The sequence below is a fragment of the Amblyraja radiata genome, chromosome 18 (assembly GCF_010909765.2).
Source record: "Amblyraja radiata isolate CabotCenter1 chromosome 18, sAmbRad1.1.pri, whole genome shotgun sequence".
Taxonomy (NCBI): Eukaryota; Metazoa; Chordata; class Chondrichthyes; order Rajiformes; family Rajidae; genus Amblyraja; species Amblyraja radiata.
Genome location: NC_045973.1, coordinates 25187905 through 25213681, shown reverse-complemented (window position 1 = coordinate 25213681; position 25777 = coordinate 25187905). Strand labels below are relative to the sequence as shown.

General features: G+C 43.9%; 1 protein-coding gene across 1 annotated transcript in view; it reads right to left on the bottom strand.

Moving 5' to 3' along the window:
- Positions 1 to 25777, bottom strand: part of nckipsd (NCK interacting protein with SH3 domain) — a 96297-nt gene that overhangs the window by 14730 nt on the left and 55790 nt on the right. The window contains exons 2-9 of the mRNA XM_033036899.1: positions 13276 to 13388; positions 12398 to 12581; positions 11566 to 11656; positions 8056 to 8597; positions 6186 to 6356; positions 4813 to 4899; positions 1844 to 1982; positions 761 to 841 (exon numbers count right to left, since the gene is read on the bottom strand). Of these exons, the coding sequence (XP_032892790.1) occupies positions 761 to 841; positions 1844 to 1982; positions 4813 to 4899; positions 6186 to 6356; positions 8056 to 8597; positions 11566 to 11656; positions 12398 to 12581; positions 13276 to 13388 (1408 nt within the window). The remainder of the gene's footprint in view (positions 1 to 760; positions 842 to 1843; positions 1983 to 4812; positions 4900 to 6185; positions 6357 to 8055; positions 8598 to 11565; positions 11657 to 12397; positions 12582 to 13275; positions 13389 to 25777) is intronic.

Sequence of the window (25777 nt, the reverse complement as noted above, 5' to 3'; positions counted from 1 at the left end):
AGCATTTCCTCTATCCATGCCGGTTCCTGGCCTCAAATACCACGGGCTCCTAACTTGTTTAACAGCCTCACGCGTGGCACCTTATCATAGACATTCTGAAATGCTCTATGATTTATAATTACTCCTAAAGACTCCTTACTGATAAGAAAGCTGTTCCGCCCCTCATTTACTGGTAAAATGCAGTACAATTGTCCATCTTCTTTGAGCTCAGTGTCACTGGTCATCTGTGTTCATTACTTCATGAGAGATTGTGTTTTGGGTCTGCAATGGATCCAAGATCACTAAATCGGTGCACAGCTAACGCACGCACATTCAAAATTAATGAGTGACCGGAACTCAGCAGGCTTAGTACGGTAATAAGGAAATCATAGCTGGCCCAAGATGAATAATGGTAAAGTCCATCAGCTAACCATTTCCAGTGGGTAATGTGGAACTTGCACAAGCTGTGCCCTTTAATGCTAGTTCAAATGTTGCCACATTATTGTCTGTGGCATGACAATTGGCCACTGTCTAAATAGACATATCTGCTTGGTATCCGTCAGTTTCACATGGGTAAAGGCAATGTTCCTGAACTGAGTGACAAAGAAGAGATTTCAGTTTAAACCCTGTTTAAACCCGATGCTTACACCGTTGTCCTGTTAGAGAAAAGTAGCTTAACTGGGCTAGTTATTTGTGAGCAGTAAGCCATGATAAAACAACTGTGTATTTTTAAGGATTAAGTGCAGACTTCCAGATACGTGCCCCAAAGAGTTCTACATACCATAATGATGATACGGCAATGGTTCCCCCATGGAAAACACCATGGTGAGCAGCAATGCAGAGTAACACAACTTCTGATGTTCTGCAAAACAACAAAGCACAATCAAACACGGCAGTCAGTTCCACTCAGTGTTCATTATCATTATCCAGTTTTTTTTTTAACACAAGCCTTGCAAATCATCGACTCCTGCTGGGCTTTACACTTGTCCAGAACAGGCTGAAGGGCCGGCTTCCACGCTGTATGACTACGACTCTAACAGATTGACCCATGTTCTAGAGTCACACCCAGACTAACTGCTCATTTGTATTTAGCTGGAGAAGGGAGTGCTGAGAACCTGTGTAGATTGAGCAAGCAATGTTTTACCTTGCAGGTTTAATGCCCTCAGTGTGCAGATCTTGTGGATTGGGTCTGATATCCAAAGTCCCCGTCGCAGATGCAATATAAAGTGATCTCTCTCGAAAGGAAATAAGGGAATGCGTTACAATGCCTGGATGATCACTCACTTATCAGGCTCTAAAGGACAGGTGGTTTTGGTTAACTCTCATCTGCAGAACTACATTCTGACCCAGAGAGGGAGGCCACAGAACAGTACCAGGCAATGGAGAGCCCTGAGCTATGACAGCAGCAATTGGAAAGCAGTGACAGACCGGTCAAAGTCAACATGGATTTATGAAGGTGTGGATTTGTCAATGACCACTGTCCACAGAAGACTTCATGAACAGAAATACAGAGCCTACACTGCAAGATGCAAACCACTAGATAGCCGCAAAAATAGGGTGGCCAGGTTACAGATTGCCAAGAAGTACTTAAAAGAGCAACCACAGTTCTGGAAAAAGGTCTTGTGGACAGATGAGACGAAGATTAACTTATATCAGAGTGATGGCAAGAGCAAAGTATGGAGGAGAGAAGGTACTGCCCAAGATCCAAAGCATACAAGCTCATCTGTGAAACACGGTTGTGGTGGTGTTATGGTCTTGGCATATATGGCTGCTGAAGGTACTGGCTCGCATATCTTCGTTGATGTGTTTCAGTTCAGAGCCGTTTTCAGCCACAGTCTATTAGTTTTCAGATACACAAACCTACCTTTGGTGTCAGACTGCATGTCTCTTGCAAGTTCCATGGGCAGCACAGAGTTTGCCAATGTGGAGATGATGGCTGCATCCAAGTTACACATTGCTCCAAAGCACTTCAGTAAGAACAAACGCAGTGCAACCCTGTGTTCCTTTGACAAAACAGAGCAAAATATAAGTCACACTACAAATGTAACACTGGTATCCCCATTATTTTATTTCACATTTCCAGCATCTGATATTTCTTGCTTTTCACCAACAGCATGCATCACTTCAGCACTGATGTGTTTTCCTATTCACTACAGGGTTACTGGATTCAACAGGGCTTCAGTTGCAGCTTTTTGGAAATTCTCAACGAGTAGGTGATTCAAAGAAACTATACTTGAGCATTTTCATTTCATCTAGTTTTAAATAGACAGAACTGAAGAATAATTGGGCTTAAATTCAGTAACATATTTGGCTAGTTTTTTTTCCTCAAAAAAAGAGATGAAATTTCCTTTTTTTTTATTTTGAAAGAGGCAACTGTTGTTAATGCATGGTCTAAGAAGCAATCCAAGCCTAACCAACAGGTTGTAAATGGGAACAGTGTATAAAGGGACGGAAGTGCTGATGCATGATTCACAAAAAGTTAATTGGCAAGTTGAATCATTAGTAAGGAAGGAAAGCATTTATTTTGAGAGGGCTAGAATATAAAAACAGGAATGTAATGCTGAGGCTTTACTTTACCTGAGAACAGTTAATATCTGGTAGGTATCGCTGCCAGACGTGGTGCTGGAATCTCTATGCAAGGCATAGATATAGTCCTTATGCAGGCAAATGGGAAAAGTCTAGACCAGCGCTTCTTAAACTATTTCAGCATCATTCACCCTTGAGTCTTTATCACAAAATTTCATTCACCCTCGACTAAATTTGTTTTTTTGGTAAGTTTCGTCTTATTCTCCCTTGTGTATAATTTTATATACAATTTATTTTGTCACATGAGCAAAAAACATAAATCAACTCATTTCTTAAGTGTTTAATTTATTCAACTTTTTGAACATCCTAGAAATATGCAAAGAAAACTAGGACTGAAAAAAAAAGTTTAATTACCACTGGAGTTGGAAAATCATTCTATTAGAATGATAAAAAAACATTCCAACGTCTAAACACTGGGCTTCAGCCCCATCCTACCCTTCCGGGCTTTGATTACTGCAATTTTTCTCATGGACAACTAGCTCAAAAAACCATGGAGTATGTGATTTAATATATTAGTATCCAACTAATATAACTTTCTACAACTCTCCCCGCCGAAAGTTCACAATACCGCCAACTATCAACTTTGGAAACTAAATTGCAACACAAAGTAAAGTTACAGTTCAACAGTTGCCTACAGCGAGCCTCCAGTGATGCCATTTATACATTTATAATAATAATAATACATTTTATTTATGGGTGCCTTTCAAGAGTCTCAAGGACACCTTACAAAAATTTAGCAGGTAGAGGAAAAACATGTAAGGGGAATGAAATAAATAGTAGAGACATGACTAGTACACAAAGTAAAGACAGAATTCAATTCAAAACACAATATGAGGCAATTAATGCACAGATGAAAAGGGAGGGGGACGTGGGGCTAAGGATAGGCAGAGGTGAAGAGACGGGACTTGAGGCGGGACTGGAAGATGGTGAGGGACACGGAATTGCGGATCAGTTGGGGGAGGGAGTTCCAGAGCCTGGGAGCTGCCCTGGAGAAGGCTCTGTCCCCAAAACTGCGGAGGTTGGACTTGTGGATGGAGAGGAGACCGGCTGATGTGGATCTGAGGGACCGTGAGGGTTGGTAGGGGGAGAGGAGGTCAGTGAGATATGGGGGGGCCAGATGGTGGAGGGCTTTGTAGGTGAGGATCAGGATTTTGTAGGTGATCTGGTGGGAGATGATCTCACTAGCTCATCTGGTCTTCCTAAAAGGTTATATTACAGTAAATTTTGGAAATATCTTGCTACTTTGAAATTGGAAAACCATAGGTAGAGAAAAAACCCATCAAATTTCCAGCTCCAGTGCCATTAAATCTAATAAGAGCTTACTTTATTGGCAATGCCTTTTTTAAGTATAGAGAAAAAACCAATTGATATCTGAATAAATTAAATAATTCATCCTTCATTCACCCCTCTAGTTTAATTCACCCCAAAATAATTGTATTCGCCCTTGGGTGAACCATTCACCAGTTTAAGAAGCACTGGTCTAGAAGGCCAAAAAGTTGACATGGATCTGGTGAGCCTATTTCTGTGCTTACCAACTCTGGAACCTTTGGCATATTGGCCTTCATCAGTCAGAGTTTTGAGTATAGAAATTGGGAGGTCATGTTGTAGTTATATAAGATGTTGATGAGGTTGCATTTGGAATATTGTGTTCAGTTCTGGGCACCATGTTGCTGGGCAAGGTTTTGTCAAGTTGGAAAGGGTGCAGGGAAGATTTACAAGGATGTGGGCAGGACTCAAGGGTCTGAGCTATAGGGAGAGGTAGAGCAGGCTAGGATTCTATTTTCTGGAGCGCAGGAGAATGAGGGGTGATGTTATTGAGGTGTACAAAATAATGAGAGGAATAGATCGGGTAGACGCAGAGTCTCTTGCCCAGATTTGGGGAATCCAGAATCAGAGGGCATAGATTTAAGGTGAAGTGGGAAAGATTTAATAGGAATCTGAAGAGGAACCTTTTCACACAAAGGGTGATGGGTGTATGGAATGAGCAGCTGGAGGAGGTAGTTGAGGCAGGGACGATCGCAATGTTTAAGAAACAATTAGACAGGTACATAGATAGGACAAGTTTAGAGGGATATGGGCCAAACACAGGCAGTGGGACTAGTGTAGATGGGACATATTGGTAGGTGTGGGCAAGTTGGGCCGCAGGGCCTGTTTCCTCACTGTATGACTCTAGAATATAAAAGATGCTCCATTCTTGCACTCCATGAACATTCTCCACATTCCATGGTCTCTGCTTTGGATTCTTACCATTTGGTAATAAGCAATAAGCGAGAGAATTGCTTCAAAGTGACTCTTCTTAACCATCCTTTTACAGACTTCTGGATCTGCATCCGTCTATGAAAATAAAGAACAGGAGTGAAAGTAGTTTGTGATGGAAATCTCTTCAATACTCAGCACATGCTTCAGGCAATATTTGCTATATTTGCAAAAACAAATAGGACAAGGATTAGTAAAGCAGAAGCAAGAAATAAACAGATAGTGAGATCAAACTGACCAGCCTAGTTCCCTATGATTGACTGCCTCCATGCTTCAGACCACAACCGTCTGAGCTTTATCCTGCCCATCCTGAGGTTATGATATTGCACCCAATCATCCATGGAGACTCACTGACCATCAGCATCTGCTGTTTGTCAATATAAGACATTAAGAAGGCCATTCATCAATGCCATTAGTGCTCCTTTTCCTCATCCTCACCGAGTGGGTAAAACAGCTATAAAAATAGCCGAAAAATAGAGGAGGGCAATTCAATCCACCTTGATCCACAATTGTATTCAATCATGGATGAAGTGCTCAGCACCCATTTACCTACATTTTTTTTCTCGATCACTTAATGTCTCATCAATCCTGAACATTGCAATTTATCTCCAATATTTCACCTTCCACAACTCTGTGCGGCAGTTGCCTTTTGTTTCCTGATTGCATCAGAGAATATCCAGATCTTAATTTGAAAACCTTGACCTCATACGGTCATACAGTTAGGAAATTGCGATCCAACACGTCCATGGCGTGCAAGGTGTCCCATCTAATCTCAGCTCGTTTGCAGCTATTGTGCCCAAACCCTCTAAACCTTTCCTATCCATGTACCTGTCCAAGTGCCTTTCAAATGCTGCTATACAACCTGCCTCAACTACCTCCCCTGGCAGCTTGTTCCATATACCCACCAACCTCCGAGTGAAAAAATGGCCCTCAGATTACTATTAAATCTTTCCCCTCCAAATCTGGGTAAAAGATTCTATGCAATGATCCTATCAATTCCCCTCATGATTTTATACACTTCTATAAGCTCTCAACCTCCTGTGCCCCAAAGAATAAAGCCTTAACATGCCCAACCTCTTCCCATATCTCAGCCCCTCTAGTTCTGGCAACATCCTCGTAAACATTCTCTTGGATCTTGCTGCTTACTCCATCCCAGCAGTTTGGTGTGATCCACCAAAAAACAATGGATTCATTATACCTATTCTGCAGAATCCCTTCATCGATTTGAAGAGTCAGTGTGCTTGTCAGCACGCGGTTGATACCAGAGGGATGCCCAGAGTTTGCATTGCAACCACTGAAACCACCAGTGATCCAATTGCAATAATTTGTAACCTACAATTCTATCTTATATATCCAGCACTCACCAGAATGCCCAGCAGTTCCTCCAGGTAGCACGAGATAATGCTCTCATCCTCATGCAAAGCCCAGCTCCTCTGTTGTGCATCATTTTTGTGTCTTGCCAGATCAGCGAAGATTACTTCAAGCCGCTGCTCATCCTGACAGACTTGTCCCCTGGGTAATGCTGAACTGAGGTCCTGCGATAAAGAAGTGATAACTTGAGAAGATTTCAAAGCAGATTCTCCCAGAGGTCCCAACAAAATTATCTGCTGAGCCATTCAAGCACAACTCGACCAGGCATGTCAACACATTGTGGAACAACATTATATTAAACTGACAAATAGGATAGATAAGATAAGATAAGGAAGATTTGGTTTGCTCAGGAGTTGGTACAAGGGGCAAGGTTTCAGATTTTTGGACCAATGGGATCTCATCTGGGGAAGAGGTGTCCTGTACAGGAGGACCAGACAGATCACACCTGAACTGAATGGGGACCTATACTTTCAGACTTTAAAGATACAGCGTGTGAAGAGGCCCTTCAGCCCCCCCCCCCCCCACCCCACCCCACCCCACCAAGTCTGCACCGACCAGCAATCACCCTGTACACTAGCTCTATACATACTAGGGAGAATTTTATGGATGCCAATTAACCTACAAACCTTCGATTTTCCAGCATCTGCAGTTCCTTCTTAAACAACCTACAAACCTGTATGTCTGTAGAGTGTTTGAGGAAACTGGAGCACCAGGCACAGGGAAAACGTACAAACTCCAGATAGATAGCACCCAAACCCAGGACCCAGGACTCTGGTGCTGTAAAGCAGCAATACTATCACTGCACCACTATGCCTCCCTATCCTTGCGGGGAGGTTTATTAGTCTACCTGGGAGGCTTTAAACTAGACACCTAATTTGCAAGGCAATGGCCACAGGGGATTCATGAACTCTCTGCCTACTCCCTTTCTTGGTGATCACCAATCTATCCTCCGCCTGCACCTTAGGTGCGACCACCTCTCAATAACTCCCATCTACGACTTCCTCATTCTCCCGGACGAGTCCGAGGTCATCCAGCCGCAACTTCAGTTCCCTAATGAGGTCTAAAGAGGCTGCACCTGGACGCACCTCCTGCAGATTTAGTCTTGAGGGACACTGGATGTCTTTCCCTGTACCTGCACCACACAGGCTGAGCACCCCACTGCACTTGCCTCCATCACTATTACACCAAGATCACATTGCACTCTGAAACAAACTAAAGGTGTCAAAAGGGACAGAACAAACGTTATCCTGCAGTCATCCTGGCTGACGTCTCCTCTCACTGAAACCTCTTGAGCCCAAGACTCAATGAACCACTCTTACTCTTGCCACCTACTATGGCCACTCTCACTACAGCTGTGCCACTTAAGCTTACCTTCCTTTTATTGGCAGCTGTTAATTTAACAATTAGCCAAACTGTGACATTTACATGCAAATCCTGACAGATGAGACTAATTAACTTTGAGATTTACCCCTTAAATTATTTCTGCTCTTTGGGGAGTTGACCGATAGGGACCCTTCACCCAAACATATTTTTATCATAGACAATGCGTGAACCATCGTAAATAGAGATGCTGTTCTGTGGTTGGCATTAATGTCCAGTGAATTTAGGTTGCGTTCTGAACAACATTCATGATTGCAGTTCAGAATGTGTGCCAACTTAGCTACTGTGAAAATGCTCTTGAAACTCTATTCGAATCATCTTATACTTTTTTTAATCACCGCATCCCTTAGCTGTAGAAATAAAACAGTAATGTATCCAAGTTTGTAACAAGGAATGTTTTGAAGATAATTAGATTGTTAAGCACCAGACCTTAAATAAAAGATGTTGATTTATTTAGCCATCGCAGCATGTAATAACCAGTACCTTGTTCTCCACCAGTGACAGCAGGATCTGCTCCATGACGTCCATCACCTCCGGGACAGAGCTCTGAATATGTCCGACCATCACACCAATTGCCACCCTCGACATCTCATAGCTGAGGCTAGTATTTTTCCGGACCAGTTCAATCAGCTCGGCTCCAATTGTCTTGGGAACTGAGACGACTATCTGGCCTGCCTCCACTTCAGACGGCGATACTGATGCAGTTTCTTTGTTCCGGGTTTGACAGTGCACACCTTCAGCATTCAACTCGATAAGAGTGGATGCTTCCTCCTGGCAGCTGAGGCTGTGGGTAGCAGTCGAATGTCTTGGGCTTATGTCAGCGTGTGAAGGTATGCTGGTTGGATACCTGGGGGCAGTAAAAGTACTTCGAGTTGGGAGGGGAGGAGGGGTTGCTGAAGGACTAGAAGTGGCTGTGGCCTGCTGTAGTTCAGGCGAGTTGGAGGAGCCAGTATACAGGGTATCAAGAGAAGCTGTACTCACAGACGAAACTGTTGATGCATTCTGTGGAGAGTCTTCTACAGTATCTGAAAATAATTTTGGAAGAATAAGGGAAAATATGGTTAATGCTAACTACAAAGATTGCTGCCTTTGTCACGTGGATCTCTGGATTACCCCCCGTGCCAGATGCTACGTGCGGGTAGGATCAGGTAGTTAGGACAGATGAATGTGTGGCTGAGGAGTTGGTGCAGGGGGCAGGGATTCTGATTTTTGGACCATTGGGACCATTGGGATCTCTTCTAGGGCAGAGGTGATGTGTACAAGCGGGATGGTTTGCACTGAACTGGAAGGGAACCAATATCCTGGCAGGCAGGTTTGCTGGTGCTGTATGGGTGGGTTTAAACTAAATTGGCGAGGGGGGGGGGGGTTATCCATCATCTTCCTGCGGTCCAAGGGATAAAGTCCTAGCCTGCCCAATCACTCTCTGTAATTCAGGCCCTCAAGTCCTGGCACCATCCTCGTAAATCTTCTCTGCACTTTTTTCGGCTTAACACCATCCATCCTATAGCAGAGGGACCAAAACTGAACACCTAGTTTTCAGTTCAAATGTGGCCTCATCAATGTCTTGTACAACACAAAACAGTACGGCACAGGAACGGGACCTTCGGCCCACAATGTTTGCACCGAACATAATAATAAGTTAAACTGATCTCACCTGCCTGTACATGATCCAGATCCCTTTATTCCTTGCACTTCCTTATGCCCATCTAAAAGTCTCTTAAACACCACCATTGTATCTGCCTCCACCATTACACCGGGCAATGCATGCAGGCCAACACCACTCTCTGTGTACAAAAACTTGCTCGGCAAATCTCCATTGAACTTTCCCGCTCTCACTTTACAACTCTGCCCTCTCGTGATGGACATTTCCACCTTGGGGAAGAAAGGTTTTGACTGTCTCTCCTTTCTATGCCTCTCATAATTTTATATTTCTATTGGGTTTCCCATCAATCTCCGATGTTCCGGCCAAAACAATGTAAGTCTATCTGATCTTTCCTTGTAACGGAAACTGTCTAATCCAAGCACCGTTCTGGTAATAGACACAAAATGCTGGAGTAACCTACCTGGGACAGGCAGCATCTCTGGAGAGAAGGACTGGGTGAGTTACTCCAGCATTTTGTGTCTAAATCTTTGGTTTAAACCAGCATCTGCAGTTCCTTCCTACACACATTGATCTGGTAATCCTCCGCTGCACCCTCTCCAAAGCCTCCACATCCTTCCTGTAATGGGGTGACCAGAACTGCATGCAGTGCTTCAATTGCGGTCTAACCTAAGTCTTTAGAGCTTCATCATGACTTCTGGAGGTTGGAGGACGAGGAGCAACCTGATAGAAGTATCTAACATTTTAAGAGGCATAGATAGTGTAGACAGTGAGAACCTATTTCCAGGGTGGAAATGTTAAATGGTAGAGGGCATTGCTTTAAGGTTAGAGGCGGTAAAATTACGGCGGTGTGCGGGGTAAGGCTTTTTACACAGGTAGGTGCCTGGGGTGGTGATGAAAATACAACAGTTTTGTTTAAGAGGCAATTACAGATATATGAACAAGCAAGGAATAGAGAAGTACAGACCATGAGCAGGCAGACGGGATTATTTTAGACTGGCATCATGGCCAATAATTATGTGGTGGAGAGAAACGAATGCTTCCATGATACATGACAATGATGTCAACACAACTTTCCTACAGGGTGACCAAAACTGAACATAATACTCCAAATGTGGCCTCACCAACATCGTAAATATCTGTAATATAATGTCCCAGCTTATATACTCAATACCCTGATAAATGAAGGCCAATGTATCAAAAGCCTTTTTTGAACATCTACCTACCTGTGACACCACTTTCAATGAATCATGTACCTGTACCCCTGGATCCCTCTGCTCTGCAACAGAGCTCTACTATTCTCTGTGAAGATCCTGCCTTTAATTAACTTCCCAAATTGCAACACCTTGCACTTATGTACATGAAACTCCGTTCATCATTCTTGAACTTATCCAGTTTTTACTCAATCTGCAATCATAATCTCCCTTTGCTGAGACTACAGCAACATCTTCCTTGATGAAAGGAGAAAAGAAGATAAGACGTTATTGCCTTCCATCACAGGGAATGTGGAGGAGCCGCTGTGGTGGACGTTTATGTCAAATTATTATGTAGTTGCGTGTCTTGTTGCTTATTGGTATGACTGTACGGCAAACCAAATTCCTCGTATATTGCAAAACATACATGGCGAACAAATTACAATTATGATTATGAAACGGATATGAAGTACCTCTTTAGGACTACCGTCGAGCCCTCTGCCTTTATTTCATTTTGTGCCTCCAGTCCAGTTCTTTTCTCTATTCACATGCCTTCATGTTTACCAGTACCCCAACCATAAGTACAAAATTAAAGAACTAAAACGAATGCTGATTAATGAATTGATCGTAGGCCTGGAAAGTTTGAGTGGAGCAGACCCATCTGAGCTGCTCAGGAAACTCTAGTTGCTTGGTGGAGACCTAAAATAGTAACTATGTCCCTGATTGAGAGAAGGCCAACACTGACTTTGGGTAGCAATCAGGCAGGAAAATTAGTCTCACTCAAATTGATCATATTTTGTACATCTGGTTAAAGCAGAAAGCACCATGAATTTGAACTTTGTTCAGCATCTGATTTATTGAGGTCTCATTTCTGATCGTCCATTTTAGAAGCTCAGGTATGTTAGTGTCAGCCAGCAAACCAATGCTGAGAAGGAAAAGGAACTAGTGGCAAGAGGATGATTAAGGATGGGTGGGCAGGTTGGGTGGGTCAATGGTGCAAAGTGTTTACCATTACAGAAAAAAAAGTGGGGGAATGAAAATGTGGTTGAAAAATGAAAATCAACTTTGCAAACTGCTTCAAACAATACATTTTCCTTATATTTCTTGGTCTCAAATAAAGGACATTTCATTTCTCAGCAAAAATGTTATTCCATTCCTGAGACATGTCAATCACAACACTTAATAACATATCAGCCATACCTTTCATATCTAAGGAGGAAGAGTACAGATCACTAAGTTTGTCAGGTGGTGGCGGGGCCACAGGGGCAACACGTCGGCGCTGAGTAGGTGCCTGCAAAACAAAATGGGTACTGCATGTAGCAGATATTCTGAATATTCGTTGATTCTTTGTTTACCGATCTATGATCACTGGTGAGAACAGGTTCTTTTCTTCGTAAGGAACCAAATGAGGCTGAATGTACACTTAAATTTTCTCCCCAATGCACTACACATGGCTAACTTACCATATGAAAATTCAAGAGTGTCACCACCATCCTGCCTTCCACCCTCAAATTCTGACGGAGGGGGTCTCCCACTGGGAAGAACAAGTGTCAGTCTGTAAGTAAACAGACTACAGTTTTGATCTGAGGCCCATGGCAGCCAGGTGTGCTGGGTGATATTTGGAAAATAATGCTGCAGGATGTGGGGATCATCCCCAGCAACTTATTCAAGTACCAATGCCTAGCAGTAGTCACTTGTTGCCCAATATTTTGTGCCCACTTGCAGGCTGGCTGAAATATCTTGCTGAAATTTATCACAAGATTGATTAGGGTTACATCAATGTGGCTTAAATTATCAAAGTAGCTCTGCTATTTGTAGGAATGAACGTGTGAATGTACATTGGACTTCTGTCATATTATGGGGCCTCGCTCTTCTGCAGGTTGCGTGTTAGACATTCATAACCTAGGAATGGCCTATATAGGCTTGGTTATATCTCATAATAATAAAACTAAATTAAACACAACAAATGCTAACGTCTCAACACGAATTAGTGATTGAAGAAAACAAACCATTTGCTTTCTGGGTATTTTACCTGGTAGGCAGTGCCCTCAGGAGACATTGCATCTGGCAGACAAGGGGAAAGATCTGGGAGGACTTCGGCCTGTCTCCCTGGCTGATGATCCATTTCTACCTGATTCTCTGTGGAACTAGGCGTTGGGTTCACCTTCTGCTGGCCTTTTCGAGCAACTGTGGACTTTCGATGATGGATTAACTTCCTTTCGGGGTGAGAGAACAGATATTCAATATAGGAAATGACAAAGATGTCCCACAGTAGATTTCAGATGATCAGCTTTTCTGGTTTACGTCTGAATAGATCACTTCTAATGCAAGGTTAAGTTTAACTCAGTTTTTCTCACTTCACAGACATTGCCTATCTTGCTGGTTCTTCCTGTATTTTTCATTCTTTCAAATGTGCAATGAGTGCTGTTTTTAATAGTCCATGTATAGCATTGTTTTCTTGACCACTTTCCCCCACCTATGTCTCCTCCACACAGCATACCTGCAACTAACAAGTCTTCACCACCCTCTCAACCACATAAATCTACATCATTCATTTTTTGCTTTGTCTACACCATATCATAAACATACTCTTCATTCTTTCCACCCTCTGCAATTTAAAATATGACATTAGACCCAAAGCATTAACTGTGTTCCCTTTCTATACATGCTGCCTGTCCTTTTGAAGATTTCTAACATTTTGTTTCATTGCCCTTAGTCACAATATTTGACATCAGCCCAATCACTCGCACACACAAAAATAAAACAAACCAGTCAAGAGTACACATCAACAGCGTTCTCACAACCAGTCAGACATTTGTGTACACATCCAGCCCATAGACCACCACTAGTCACCACAAGCGCACGCACAGGCACACACAAAGCAGCTTCAGAGCATCAGTTGACACTTACTGCAGAACCTCACGTTGCTCCAGGTTGTATTTGCCACCAGTTTTCATTGCTGCGTTATGAATTGCTTCGATTGCTCGGTCAATCGACTGGAGGACAAGATCCTGCTGATTTGACTTGGGGGCAACAGAAAGAATAATAAGTCTAGGCGGTTACTCACTATAACTTATGAACAGTATAAGTTTAATCAGTTCATTCCGAATGAGATTTAGCACCATAGTTTTAAAGAAAAAATACTGTGCTGCTTTGAAAAAAAAAAATCAAATTTCACCAACTACAAAGATCAAAATGGGCAAACAGTATTAAGGTGGCTCTTAACATTGTAACTGATCTCCTTAGGTAGCCCCGCAGGATCGAGGATGACTTTCTTCCTCAGTTTTGTCTTTTTTACATTTCATAGAGTCAGAGTCATACTGCATAGACACGGCCCAGATTGCCCCGTCCACCTGGCCAACATTCTTTCTATCTATCTTTCTCTCTTTCTATCTTTCCATCTTTCTATCTATCTATCTCTCTATCATACTCTATCCTACTTTATCCTACTCTATTCTACTCTATTCTACTCTATCCTACTCTATCCTACTCTATCTATCCATCTATCCATCTATCTATCCATCTATCTACCTACCTATCCTTATAAAACTGTCATCTTGTATCTATGTGTGTATGTATCTATGTGTCTGTGTATTTGAATCTTCGTCAAAACGTTATCCACATTCCACAAAATATTTCACATTCTTCCTCACATTTTTTCCTGTCCATCCATAATCAGGTTTCCTTCAGATTTTATGCCATATTTCACGTTATTGATGATTAAAGTTTAACAAAACCCAACTTTGAGAAGAACATCTGCTTTGAGATTTTTCTGGCAGCTTTCAGTGATGACATCACAATGGCATCTCACAGTCGTCCAATCACAAAGGGATCTCATTTACATACGCTGCCAATGACGTCACAATGGGATTGCAGTCCTGCTAGCTCTAGTCACAGTACACTGATTTTTTTTTAACGTTTAAAATGAGGGAGTGTGAATAAGGCGAAATGAGCAGCCCCTGCGCAGTTGGGGGCTATGGGTGATTGGTGCAATATTGCCTTGGGGGAATGGGTTACGTTGGGGCAACAGGTGAGTGGTGGAAATGGGTTGCATTGAGGAACGGGTGCCACTTGGTCCAGTGTATGTGTGTGTATATATATATATATATATATATATATATTATATATATATTACTAAAACTCTCATCTTGTTTGTTTCTATATATGTAGCTCGTACCGATATTTGCGCAAAAATGGTACACGATAGTGCCACAATTGTTTGCCCACCTTACTCACCATTGTCATGTGATGTAAATGAAACAAGTTTTGTTTAGATTGATGGCATATGGGTGAGGAAAGGAAGCAGCGGAAGGTTTGTGGAGGGTGGGGAGAAGGAGAATAATGGAGGAGGGAATAGGGGACTCAAGAGGCAGAGCGGGATGCGTTCACATTCACAGTGAGATGTGTTCACATTGATCTTATATTTTACAGGTTATTGCCATTTTGAACTTTAAAAGTCGTGTTCCCACTTGCCAGCCGCGCCTGCGCAGTTGGGGGAGGGTTGCCGTGACAAGCATCACAATGGGGATCTCTGGTGTCACAACAGGAACCCGTCAGCTGCACCTACGCAGTTGGGGGCCAAGGGTCAGTATTGGAATATTGCCTTGGGGGATGGGCCCAACGGGTCCCCACCTAGTCTAGTATCTATCTATCTATATATATATCTATATACTAGTAAAAGTCTTGTCGTATGTGCGTGCGTGTGCGTGCGTGCGTGCGTGTGTGTGTGATGGTATTTTAGCCAAAATGGTATACGGTAGCGCTATATTTTTTGCAGAACCTTACTCAGCTTTTCCCCGTTGTCGATCTAATCAAGTTTCCTTCAGATTTGATGTTATATTTCATGTTATTGATATTTAAAGGTTTAAAAAAGCCAACTTTGAGAATAATAACCAACTGTGAGATGGAGACTTTTCTGGCAGCTTCCAGTGATGATGTCACAATGGCATCTCACAGTCCTCCAATCACAATGGGATCTCATTTACATATGCTGCCGTGAACATTCCGCCAGCCCACAATGACATCACAATGGGATCTCAGCTGCCAATCAACAAGCTAAGAGAGTTTTCTTACATTGTTGTAAGGAGAGGAACACAGTGGGGGGAATTTAAAAGCTTTAAAGTGACATTTAAAAGATTACAAAACCCCACTTTGAGAAGGATTTCCTCAAATCTGCACTGGCAGTTAGCAGCTATGACGTCACAATGCCCTACCAGCTGCAATGTTGCTATCCCAGAACACTGAGTCCTTCACAGCAAATGCCTTTCAGGGAAAGAATTTGCCAGCCTAACCCACTCAGCAATGTTTAATGATTAGATTTGTATAACAAAAGATGGCCTTGTCGGTGGCACCTACATCACATTAAATCTTAGTGCAATTGCATTTTTTTAAAAGTTTAAAATGAGGGAGGGTGAAAAAATGAGCCAACCTGCACAGTTGGGTGCGATGGGTGAGTGGTGAAATATTACATTGGGGGAACGGGTTGCGTTGGGGGAACAGGCCTCCCGTGGGGGCTATGGGTGAGTGGTCGAATATTGCGTTAAAAATGTGCCAACCTGCATAGTTGGAGGCTATGGGTGAGTAGTGGAATATTACATTGGGGGAACGGGTTGCTTTGGGGGAACGGGTGAGTGCTGGAATCTTACGATGGGGAACGGGTTGCGTTGGGGGACCAGGCCTCCCGTGTGGGATATGGGTGAGTGGTGGAATATTGTGATGGGGGAACGGGATACTTTGGGGGAACGGGTGAGTGGTGGAAATGGTTTGCGTTGGGGGAACGGGTGAGTGGTGGACTATTGCGTTGGGGGAATGGGTGAGTGGTGGATTATTGCGTTGGGGAAACGGGGCCAAACGCATCACACTTGGTCTAGTATATTACTAAAACTCTCATCTTGTTTGTTTCTATCTATCTATCTATCTATCTATCTATCTATCTATCTATCTATCTATCTATCTATCTATCTATCTATCTATCTATCTATCTATCTATCTATCGGTGTGCGAGTATCCATGTGATCCCGGAGGTACGCCTAAACAGTACACGATAACGCTAAAATTTCGTTCAGATTGATGCTATATTTCACAAGTTATTGACATTTAAAAATTTACAAAACCCCACTTTGAGAAGGATTTCTTAAAACCTGAACTGGTAGTTACCAGCTATGACGTCACCATCCCCACGCTACAATGTTGCTATCCCAGGACATCTTGACTCGCCTCAGCCCGGTGATAGAACCATCCCTAATAAAGGAGCAGGCATGGTTCTGGCCTTGGAAGTCCTGCACAGGTCAGCTTCTCAATCTCGCCCAACTCATAGAGGATGACTTTCAGGAAGGTGTTTTCACATGTGCTTTTATGGTAGACCTCTCAGCCGCTTATGATACAGTAAACCATCGCCGACTGCTACACAAAGTACTTGATCTGACACACAACTTGCATCTAACCAACCTGATGAAGATTCTGGTCGAAAACAGACGCTTCTTTGTCGAGCTGCCAGGAAAGAAAAGTCGCTGGCGCAGGCAGAAAAACGGCCTCCTTCAAGGAAGTGTACTGGCATCCACCTTGTTCAATCTCTATGTTAATGACCAGCCTATCCATCCCAACACCAGGAGTTTCATTTATGCAGATGACCTATGTATTATAACCCAAAGTGCTGACTTCCTCGAGGCAGAAGCTACTTTAGTCAACCTGTCCTCATACTACAAAGAGAACCAATCCATCTAAAAGCCAAGTCCGCACCTTCCACCTGAAGAACAAGAATGCAAATCGAAGGTTGAAGATCACATGGAATGGAGTCAGATTGGAGCACTGTGACAATCCAGTCTAACCCTATGACAATAAAGGCATTCAATCAATCAATCAATCAATCAATATCTCTTGATCGATCTCAGACCTACAAAGCACATATCACCAAGCATAAAGGAAAAGTCAGCTCTTCTTAGTAAGCTGAGTACCTCAAAATGGGGAGCAAATTCTACAGCCATTCGATCAACAACTCTGGCTTCTCTGCTTCCCCACTGCGGGGTATGCCTGTGCAGTATGGGAGCATTCAGCTCATGCAAGGAAGATTGATCCTGTGCTAAACACAAACCTACCAAAGCTGGCAACATCTACCTACTCTCTGGCATTGCACCCCCTGGAATCAGAAGAGCTCTAGCTAGTCAAAAAGAATGCCTCAGACAATCAGAGGATGAAAGATACCCCCGACATGACCACCCTTTGCTACCTCAGCGTTTGAAATCACGCAGAGGTTTCCTCTCTTCTGCCCATACCCTGGACTGCAGTGCATCAGCCAGAAGGCTCCAACTCTGGGAAGAGAGACTAGAGAAATCTCCGGAAGACATTCACACCGTAATCGACCCCTCCGAGAAACCCACACCAGGTTCCGACCAAACGTTGATAACCTAGCGCCGTCTCATCAGACTGCGCACAGGCATGGGAAGGAGCAAATTGAACATGCTGAAGTGGGGATATAATAAAGATGCAGCAGACTGCGAGTGCGGACGGGCCTCCAGACTATGAAACATCTCCTGAGCTGTGACACGCTGCATGACACATGCACTGTCAAGGACCTTGCAGAGGCCAACGACGTGGCACTAAAATTTGCGCGCTATTAGCAAACAGTTGTGTGGTGACACGAAATAATAATAATCCCAGGACATTGAGTCCTGGACAGCAAATGTTCTTCAGGGGAAGAATCTGCCAGCCTAACCCAGTACATATGTGATTGCAAAGCCACAGCAAAGTTTAGTGGCCTTGTCGTGGCACCTACAACACATTAAAGTATAAAAACATATTAGTGCAATTGCTCTCGGGTTGCATTGGGAAAACAGGTGAGTGGTGGAATCTTATGTTGGGGAACGGATTGCGTTGGGGGACCAGGCCTCCCATGGGGGCTATTTATGAGTGGTCGAATATTGTGTTAAAAATGAGCCGACCTGCACAGTTGGGGGCTATGGGTGAGTGATGGAATATTGCATTGGGGGAACGGGTTGCGTTGGGGGAATGGGTGAGTGGTGGAATCTTACGTTACGTTGGGGAACGGGTTGCGTTGGGGGACCAGGCCTCCCGTTGGGGCTATGGGTGAGTGGTCGAATGTTGCATTGGGGGATTGAGGGAGAGTGATCGAATGTTGCGTTCCACACGGCCCATCCCCCCACACAGCTCCTGCCGAAAGTACAAATTCATCGGCGACATGGTGGACAAAATGGGTCGGCGGTGGTTTACATCGAGATCCTGGGGAGGTGAGGAGGGAGATAGGGGTATTGAGGGTGAGGAGGGGGTATGGAGGGAGAGGGATGGGAAAGTGGGGGAGGTGAGGGGGGAGAATGGGGGTCGAGGGGGGATAGAGGGAGAGGAGAGGGGAATGGGGGAGGGGTGGAATCTTGCGTTGGGGGAACAGGACCCAACAGGTCCACCGGCCGTCTAATATTTCTCTAAACCTTTCCTATCCATGTACCGGTCCAAATGTCTTTTAAATTATAGTTTCTGCCTCAACTACCACCTCTGACAGCGAAAAAGCTCAGATTCTTATTAAATCTTTCCGCTCTCACCTTAAACCCTATGTCCTCTGATACTTCCTTTCCATACCTTGGGTAAAAGACTGTGCGTTTACCCTATCTATCTCCTTATGATCTTGTAAGCCTCTATAAGAATACCTCTCATTCATCTGCGCTCTAAGGAATACAGCCCTAGCCTGCCCAACCACTCCCTACAGGTCAGGCCCACAAGTCCTGGCAACATCCTCGTTTTGACCTCCCAAAATGCAACAACGCACACTTGTTCTGACTAAACTCTATCTACCATTTCCCCAGAATATTCCCAAATTATCTCTATCCTGCAGAATCTTTTGACAACCTTACTCACTATCCACAACTACACCAATTAGATTCTCATCTACTAATCAGCTCACCCACATTTTGAGCTCCCAGCATTGATCCCTGCAGAACACAATTGATCCAGTCAGGTTAAAACCTCAACACCACTACTCACTGTCTTCTACGCCATACCAATTTCTTCACCACCTCCTCATAAAGGGCCTGTCCCACTTTCACGACCTAATTCACGACCTCTGCCGAGTTTGCCCTTGACTCATACTCACAGCATGGTCGTCACGAGGTCGTAGGAAGGTCGGTCGTGATCCTAGTCATAGGTACTTATGGCATCAAGTAGGTCGGGGCGTTTTTCTAGCCTGATGAAAAATGTCCACGAGTAAAAAAGGTCGTGAATTAGGTTGTGAAAGTGGGACAGGCCCTTGAAGCTCAATCATGTTCGTAAGACGTGCCCTGCCTTCACAAAGCCATGCTGATGACCGCTAACATTTTCATGCTTTGCCAGATGTAAGTAGATGTACTATTCCGAATAATCTTCTCCAATGATTTTCCCTACTACTTATGTAGGGCTCGCTGGCCTATAACTTGCTGGATTATCCTTATTCTCCTTCTCAAAGGAACACAGTATAATTTCCATCCTCTGGGACCTCACCTGTGGCTAAAGGTGATACAAAAATCTTTGGCAAGACCCAGCAATCTCCTCTTTTGCCTTTCTCAATAACATGGGATAGATCCCATCAGGCCCTGGGAACTTTGCTAATGTTTTGCAATAGACCCAACATCATCTTCATCTTGATATTACCAGGCCCTTGATCTCACTGTTCCCCACATCCTTCTCCTTGGTGAATACTGACACAAAGCATGTAGTAGGCCAGGAATCGTACTGATTAGAACAGTGTTGTGCCAGATCTGTCATCTTCCACAATCTACTAACAGCCATACTGGCACATTGAAGGTAACATTGAATTTCATTGTTGATTTCTACCTTTGCTGAGAGGTGGCTCTCAATACATGAGAAGTGTTCTGCATTTTCCAGGTTGTTGCCGTGAAGCTCTTTTGTTGGAAGATCGCCATGTGACATATTGGAAAAACACACTTCAATTCTAATAATTACAGAACAATTTTCCTTGACGTTGAAGTCAAGGTTGACATTGAAGGTCTGTCGTTTAAAGGTGTGATGGCACTTCACATTACCAGAGGTTGGCTCTTTGTTATAGACTTTGAAGCCTGAAACCATAGAAGAACCACTCAGAATAAGCAGAACAAACAGAGGCATCTCACTCCTCACATTAAATACTAGTGTGCTGTTATATTGTTCTTTTATAATCTGGACTTCCAATAATTTGATTAAATCAGACCAATCTGGTGTTTGGCCTACTGGGATTGATTGCTCTCAGAACATGCAAAATACTAGCTAACCCCTGAGGGGCAAACTATAACTTTGTTTCATTCATGTCTTCAACCCTTAGATGTTGGATCTAGTGTTGTTGCAACACACCCAGAGAGTGTTGCCATTCATAATATCGCACACCACTAGCTGCTGCACAACTTACTCAGAGAGAAAGACTCTGGGGCCAAGATGGGGACAATCATGCTACACTATTAGTGAAGCATTTAGAGAAATCCAAGGAGCATGAAACATTTCATCCATAGTTTCCAGCATGATCACCTCAAATTTCTAGATTGAAGGCCTCAGGTGACGACAGCTCTTGCCATGTGTTTAGTCTACTTGGATTCAACCAATTGAATTGGTCTCCCATCAGTTCCTTTTCCACATTTAATTGGATTTAGAATTATTGTGTCTCATAGGAACAGATCCTTTGGCAGATCACATTAATGTTCTCCATCGCACCCACCTACACAGATTTGATTTACTTGCATCGGGTCTGCAGTCATCTATGCTTTGGTGATTCAAGTACTTGTCTAGTCGCTTCCTAAATTATATTGCCTCCACCACCTTTTCAAGTAGCATTACAGATTTTGCAGTCACTCAAAATCCCCCCCTCCCCCACACCTCCCCCCAAACAGCCCTTCTAAATCTCCCATCTTTCACTTTAATCAACGTCCTTGTTTCTGACACCCCCACAATGGCATAAATATTCTTTACCATCTACCTTTACATTAAGAGGCAGCATGCACAAGTACTATTGAACAGCATAGATTTACAATAATCCATTAATATTTCCATCCAGCCTAGTCTACTGTGGTCAATTTCTACTTAATTTCTGCAAAGTCAGCCTGACCTACATTTCTACATAGAACAGTCCAACACAAGAACACCACGGCCCACAATGTTTGTGCCAAACCTAATGCTTAGTCCCAACTGCCTGTACATGATCAATATCCCTTTATTCCCTGCATTTCCATGTACCTACTGCATCTAAAAGCCTCCTAAATGCCATTATTGTATCTGTCTCCACCACCGAACAATGTGGTCCAGGCCCCCACCACCCGGTATTAAAAAAAAACTTTCCCCCACTCACCTTATAGCTATGCTCTCTAATATTGGACATTTCTATCCTGGCAAGAAGGTTCTGACTGTCTACCCTATCTATGTCTCCCATAATTTTATATTTCTAAAACATGACTGATTTTACCTTTCAAACCTTATAGTTGAATTCCATCCTACTATAAACTGTTAACTGGACGTATGCTCATCATTAAATGAATGATTAAATACAACTCATTACTAAATATTCTCATGAGTTTGTGGAAAGGGAGAGGAGTGGAAATTGAGAAAGTTTATGAGCGGATGACTGTGGCCTTGGCATGATATCAAGACAGATAGACAAACAATGGGCTCCACCTAGAGAAGTGCAGGAGGAGGCTGGGATTGACCCATGCAGGGATTTGAAAACACTTCAATGTACGGGAAGTCAATATCAGTCAAATGGAAAAGGGACAAAGGCAACTTGTTAGGAACAGGATGTAGGGCTTCCCAGGGTTAAAGCACCCAATGTATGGACACTCCTACATAAACAAGTTCCCATTACATTATTAAATTCAAAAGTTTAACATATATATGAATGGAGCAACTAGTGTTCTCTCCCTCTCTCCCCCTTCTCGCCCTTTTAGTAATTGTTCTTTCTTATAACTCTGGTGTTTCTGACATGGGCAAAATCTACTTATGGACATCTATAAAAGCAGAACCCATTCATTACACGCAGATGGCCTGTGCAAACAGCGACATATTATGGAGGACACGGAAGACATTTTCTGAATTGTGCAGATGCTAACAAAATTATGACTAAGGCTTTAGCATCAAATGGGTGCAAAAATAACTTGCTCAGTAAGGCATTTGACAAGGTACCGCATGGTAGGCTGCTCTGGAAGGTTAGATCCCATGGGATTCAAGGAGAGATAGCTGAATGGATAGAAAATTGGCTTCATGGAAGGAAGCTGAGGGTGATAGTGGAAGGTTGCTTTTCGGAATAGAGGCCTGTGACAAGTGATGTGCCTCAGGGTTCGGTGCTGGGCTCGTTACTGCTTGTCATCTATATCAATGATTTGGATGTGAACGTACATGACATGATTAGCAAGTTTGCAGATGACACAAAAGTGGGTGGTGTTGCAGATAGTGAAGATGGTTGTCAAAAATTGCAGCAGGATCTTGATTGGTTGGGCAGGTAGCCTGAGGAATGGTTGATGGAATTTAACATAGAAAAATGTGAGGTGTTACATTTTGGGAGCACTAACAGAGCAGGACCTACATAGTGAATGGTAGGGCTGTGCGGAGAATTGCAGAGCAGAGGGATCTAGGAGTACATGTACATAATTTGTTGAAAGTGGCAGACAAGGTGGTCATAAAGGCGTTGACATTGGCCTTCATTTGGCAGAATATCGAGTATAGAAGTTGGGAGGTCATGTTGCAGTTGTATCAGATGTTGGAGAGGCCGTATTTAGAGTGTTGTGTTCAGTTTTGGGCACCATGTTATAGCAAAGATGTTGTCAAGCTGGAAAGGGTGCAGAGATTTGTAGGGATTTTGCCAGAACTCAATGGCCTGAGCTATAGGAAGAGGTTAAGCAGGCGCGGCGGATGAGGAGGATGAGGGGTGATCTTACAGAGGTGCACAAAATCATGAGAGGAATAGATCAGGTAGGTGGAAAGAGTCTCTTGCCCAGAGTAGGGGAATAGACAATCACAGGACATGGGTTTAAGGTGAGGAGGGAAAACTTTAATAGGAACCTAAGAAACATTTAGTTAGCTACAAGGATTGGACATGGATTCAACGATGATCAAGGAAAGGTGGAGCCCACATTGGTCTATTGTTGGCTTTGGGGAAGATGATAACAAGTGATACAAACTGTGAAACGTAGCAGGATGACAGTGAAACTATACAAAGACTAGGGTGGGGTAGGGACTTTTGAAAGGGCTACTTGAAGTTAGAGATATCAAATTTCATATTGCTGGGTTGTAAGCTGCCCAAGTGAAATATGAGGTGCTGTACCTCCAATTTGCATTTGGCCTCACTCTGACAATGGAGGCCCAGGCCAGAAAGGTCATTTTTGAAAAGGAAAGGGGAATTAAAGTGTTTGGCAACCGGGAGATCGCGTAAGCCAAGGCGGACTGAGTGAAGATGTTCAGCAAAACAATCGCAAAGTCTGCACTTGGTCTTTCCCATATATAGTCCACACCTGGAACAGAGGATAGATACAGTTGAGGAGGTGTAAGTGAAACTCTGTCTCACGTGAAAAGACTGCCGGGATCTCTGGATCGGGTCGAGGGAGGAGGTATTGGACCAGGTGTGGCATCTCCTGCGGTTGCAAGGGAAAATACCAGGGGAGGGGGTGGTTTGGGTGGAAAGAGATGTTAACCAAGGAGTTGTGGAGGGAATGGTCTCTGCAGAAAGCGGAAAGGGGTGAAGATGGGAAGTGGTGAGATAAGGTCAATGCACATTCTTTTAACCAGAATAAGGGAATTAAGAACCAGAGTTCATAGGCTTAAGGTGAGGGGGAAAGAATATGTTGGAGGATTATGTGATGTATGCGATGGCTGATGGAATGAAAGGTGAGGACTAGGGGGACTCTGTCCCTGTTGTGACTGGAGGGGGGGGGGGGAGGGGAGGAGGAGCATGAGTGGAGCTGTGGGGTACCAAGGAGATAAATGTGATGGCCTCATCTGTGATAGTAGGGGGGAACCCCTGTTCCCAAAAGAATGAAGACATCTCTTCTCTCCAAACTAGGTAAGATTCTGATGAACAGTGAGAGACTCTGGCAGTCTGAAGAAGGGTCTCGACCCGAAACGTCGCCTATTCCTTCCTTCCAACGTACGGAGGCAAAGCAATTACTGCCCTCCTCAATCCCTCACGCTGCCCTCCTTCTGCAGGTTGAGTGAACAATAGTCAGTGATTCTTATGTGTCTTTGAGAATGTCACATCATTGTTCTTAAACCATCTTCCTGATGGTCTGTGACTAGGGTTGCCAACTTTCTCACTCCCAAATAAGGGACAAAAGGGACAAATTCCCGATGGCAATGCGTTGACTGACTCGGCCTTGGCTGGGTGAATGATGAATTGGCCTGGGTGCTGGACTGCACACAAAACCCAGTCGGTGGGCCAGCTGAGGAGTTTTGGCCCCAGAACCGGACTTTGCGCGCGACATCTTGGGCAAACTCCGGCTCCCCATCCAACTCATGAACCGATGATCGGCCATGTAGTGTCGGCGGTAAGCGAAGTTCCGAAGGTCGAACAGCTGCACGGGCTGCCGACCGATGGGGCCACGGACGAGGTGCTGCTGCTGCACTCCATGGGCTGCACTATGTCGGGACGGGTGAGGTGGGACCAGACTTGACGCTCCGACCCGACAGTCCCCTCGATCCGAGTAGTATGGGACAAACCAATTTAGTCCAATATACGGGATGTCCCGGCTAATACGGGACAGTTGACAACCCGACCTGTGACTGAACTGGGAGTTACAAATTCGCTGACGACCACATTGGCTAAATCATGGGTACAATGAGTCAGGGAAGAGGAGAGATAGAACACCTGGTTTACCAGCGCTGCTCCAACAACCTCTTGCTTGACCTCAACAAGACTAAGGAAGTAATCCTTAACTTCAGGAAAGGGACGTCAGGAGATCAAGTGTTAATTTTTTTTGACCCAATAAAGATGTGCTGGAAGAATTCAACAGGTCCTGCTAAGTTGTTCTAGCACTTCATTTTTTTGCTCAGCTTCCAGCATCTTGTTGGATGTTTTTGCTCGCGATGCCAGCATCTGCAATTTCTAGTGTCTAATAGTTTTCATTGGTGGTTTGGCTGCGGAAAGAGTTAGCCACTTCAAATTTCTGGGTGTTAACGTCTCAGAAAACCTGTCCTGGGCGCAGCACATGGATACAATCCTGAAGAAGATATGCCAGCATCTCGTTTCTCAGTCGATTAAAAAGATTCAGCATTCATTGAATACTCTTATAAACTTGTACAGATACACTGTAGATAGTATCCTGACTGGTTGAATCATGGCCTGATATGGCAATTGTAACGCGCAGGAACGCAACATGTTGTAGATAGTGGACTCAGCCCAGTTCATCACGGGGACAGCCTTCCCTACCGATAACAGCATCTATGAGACGATGCCTCAAGAAGG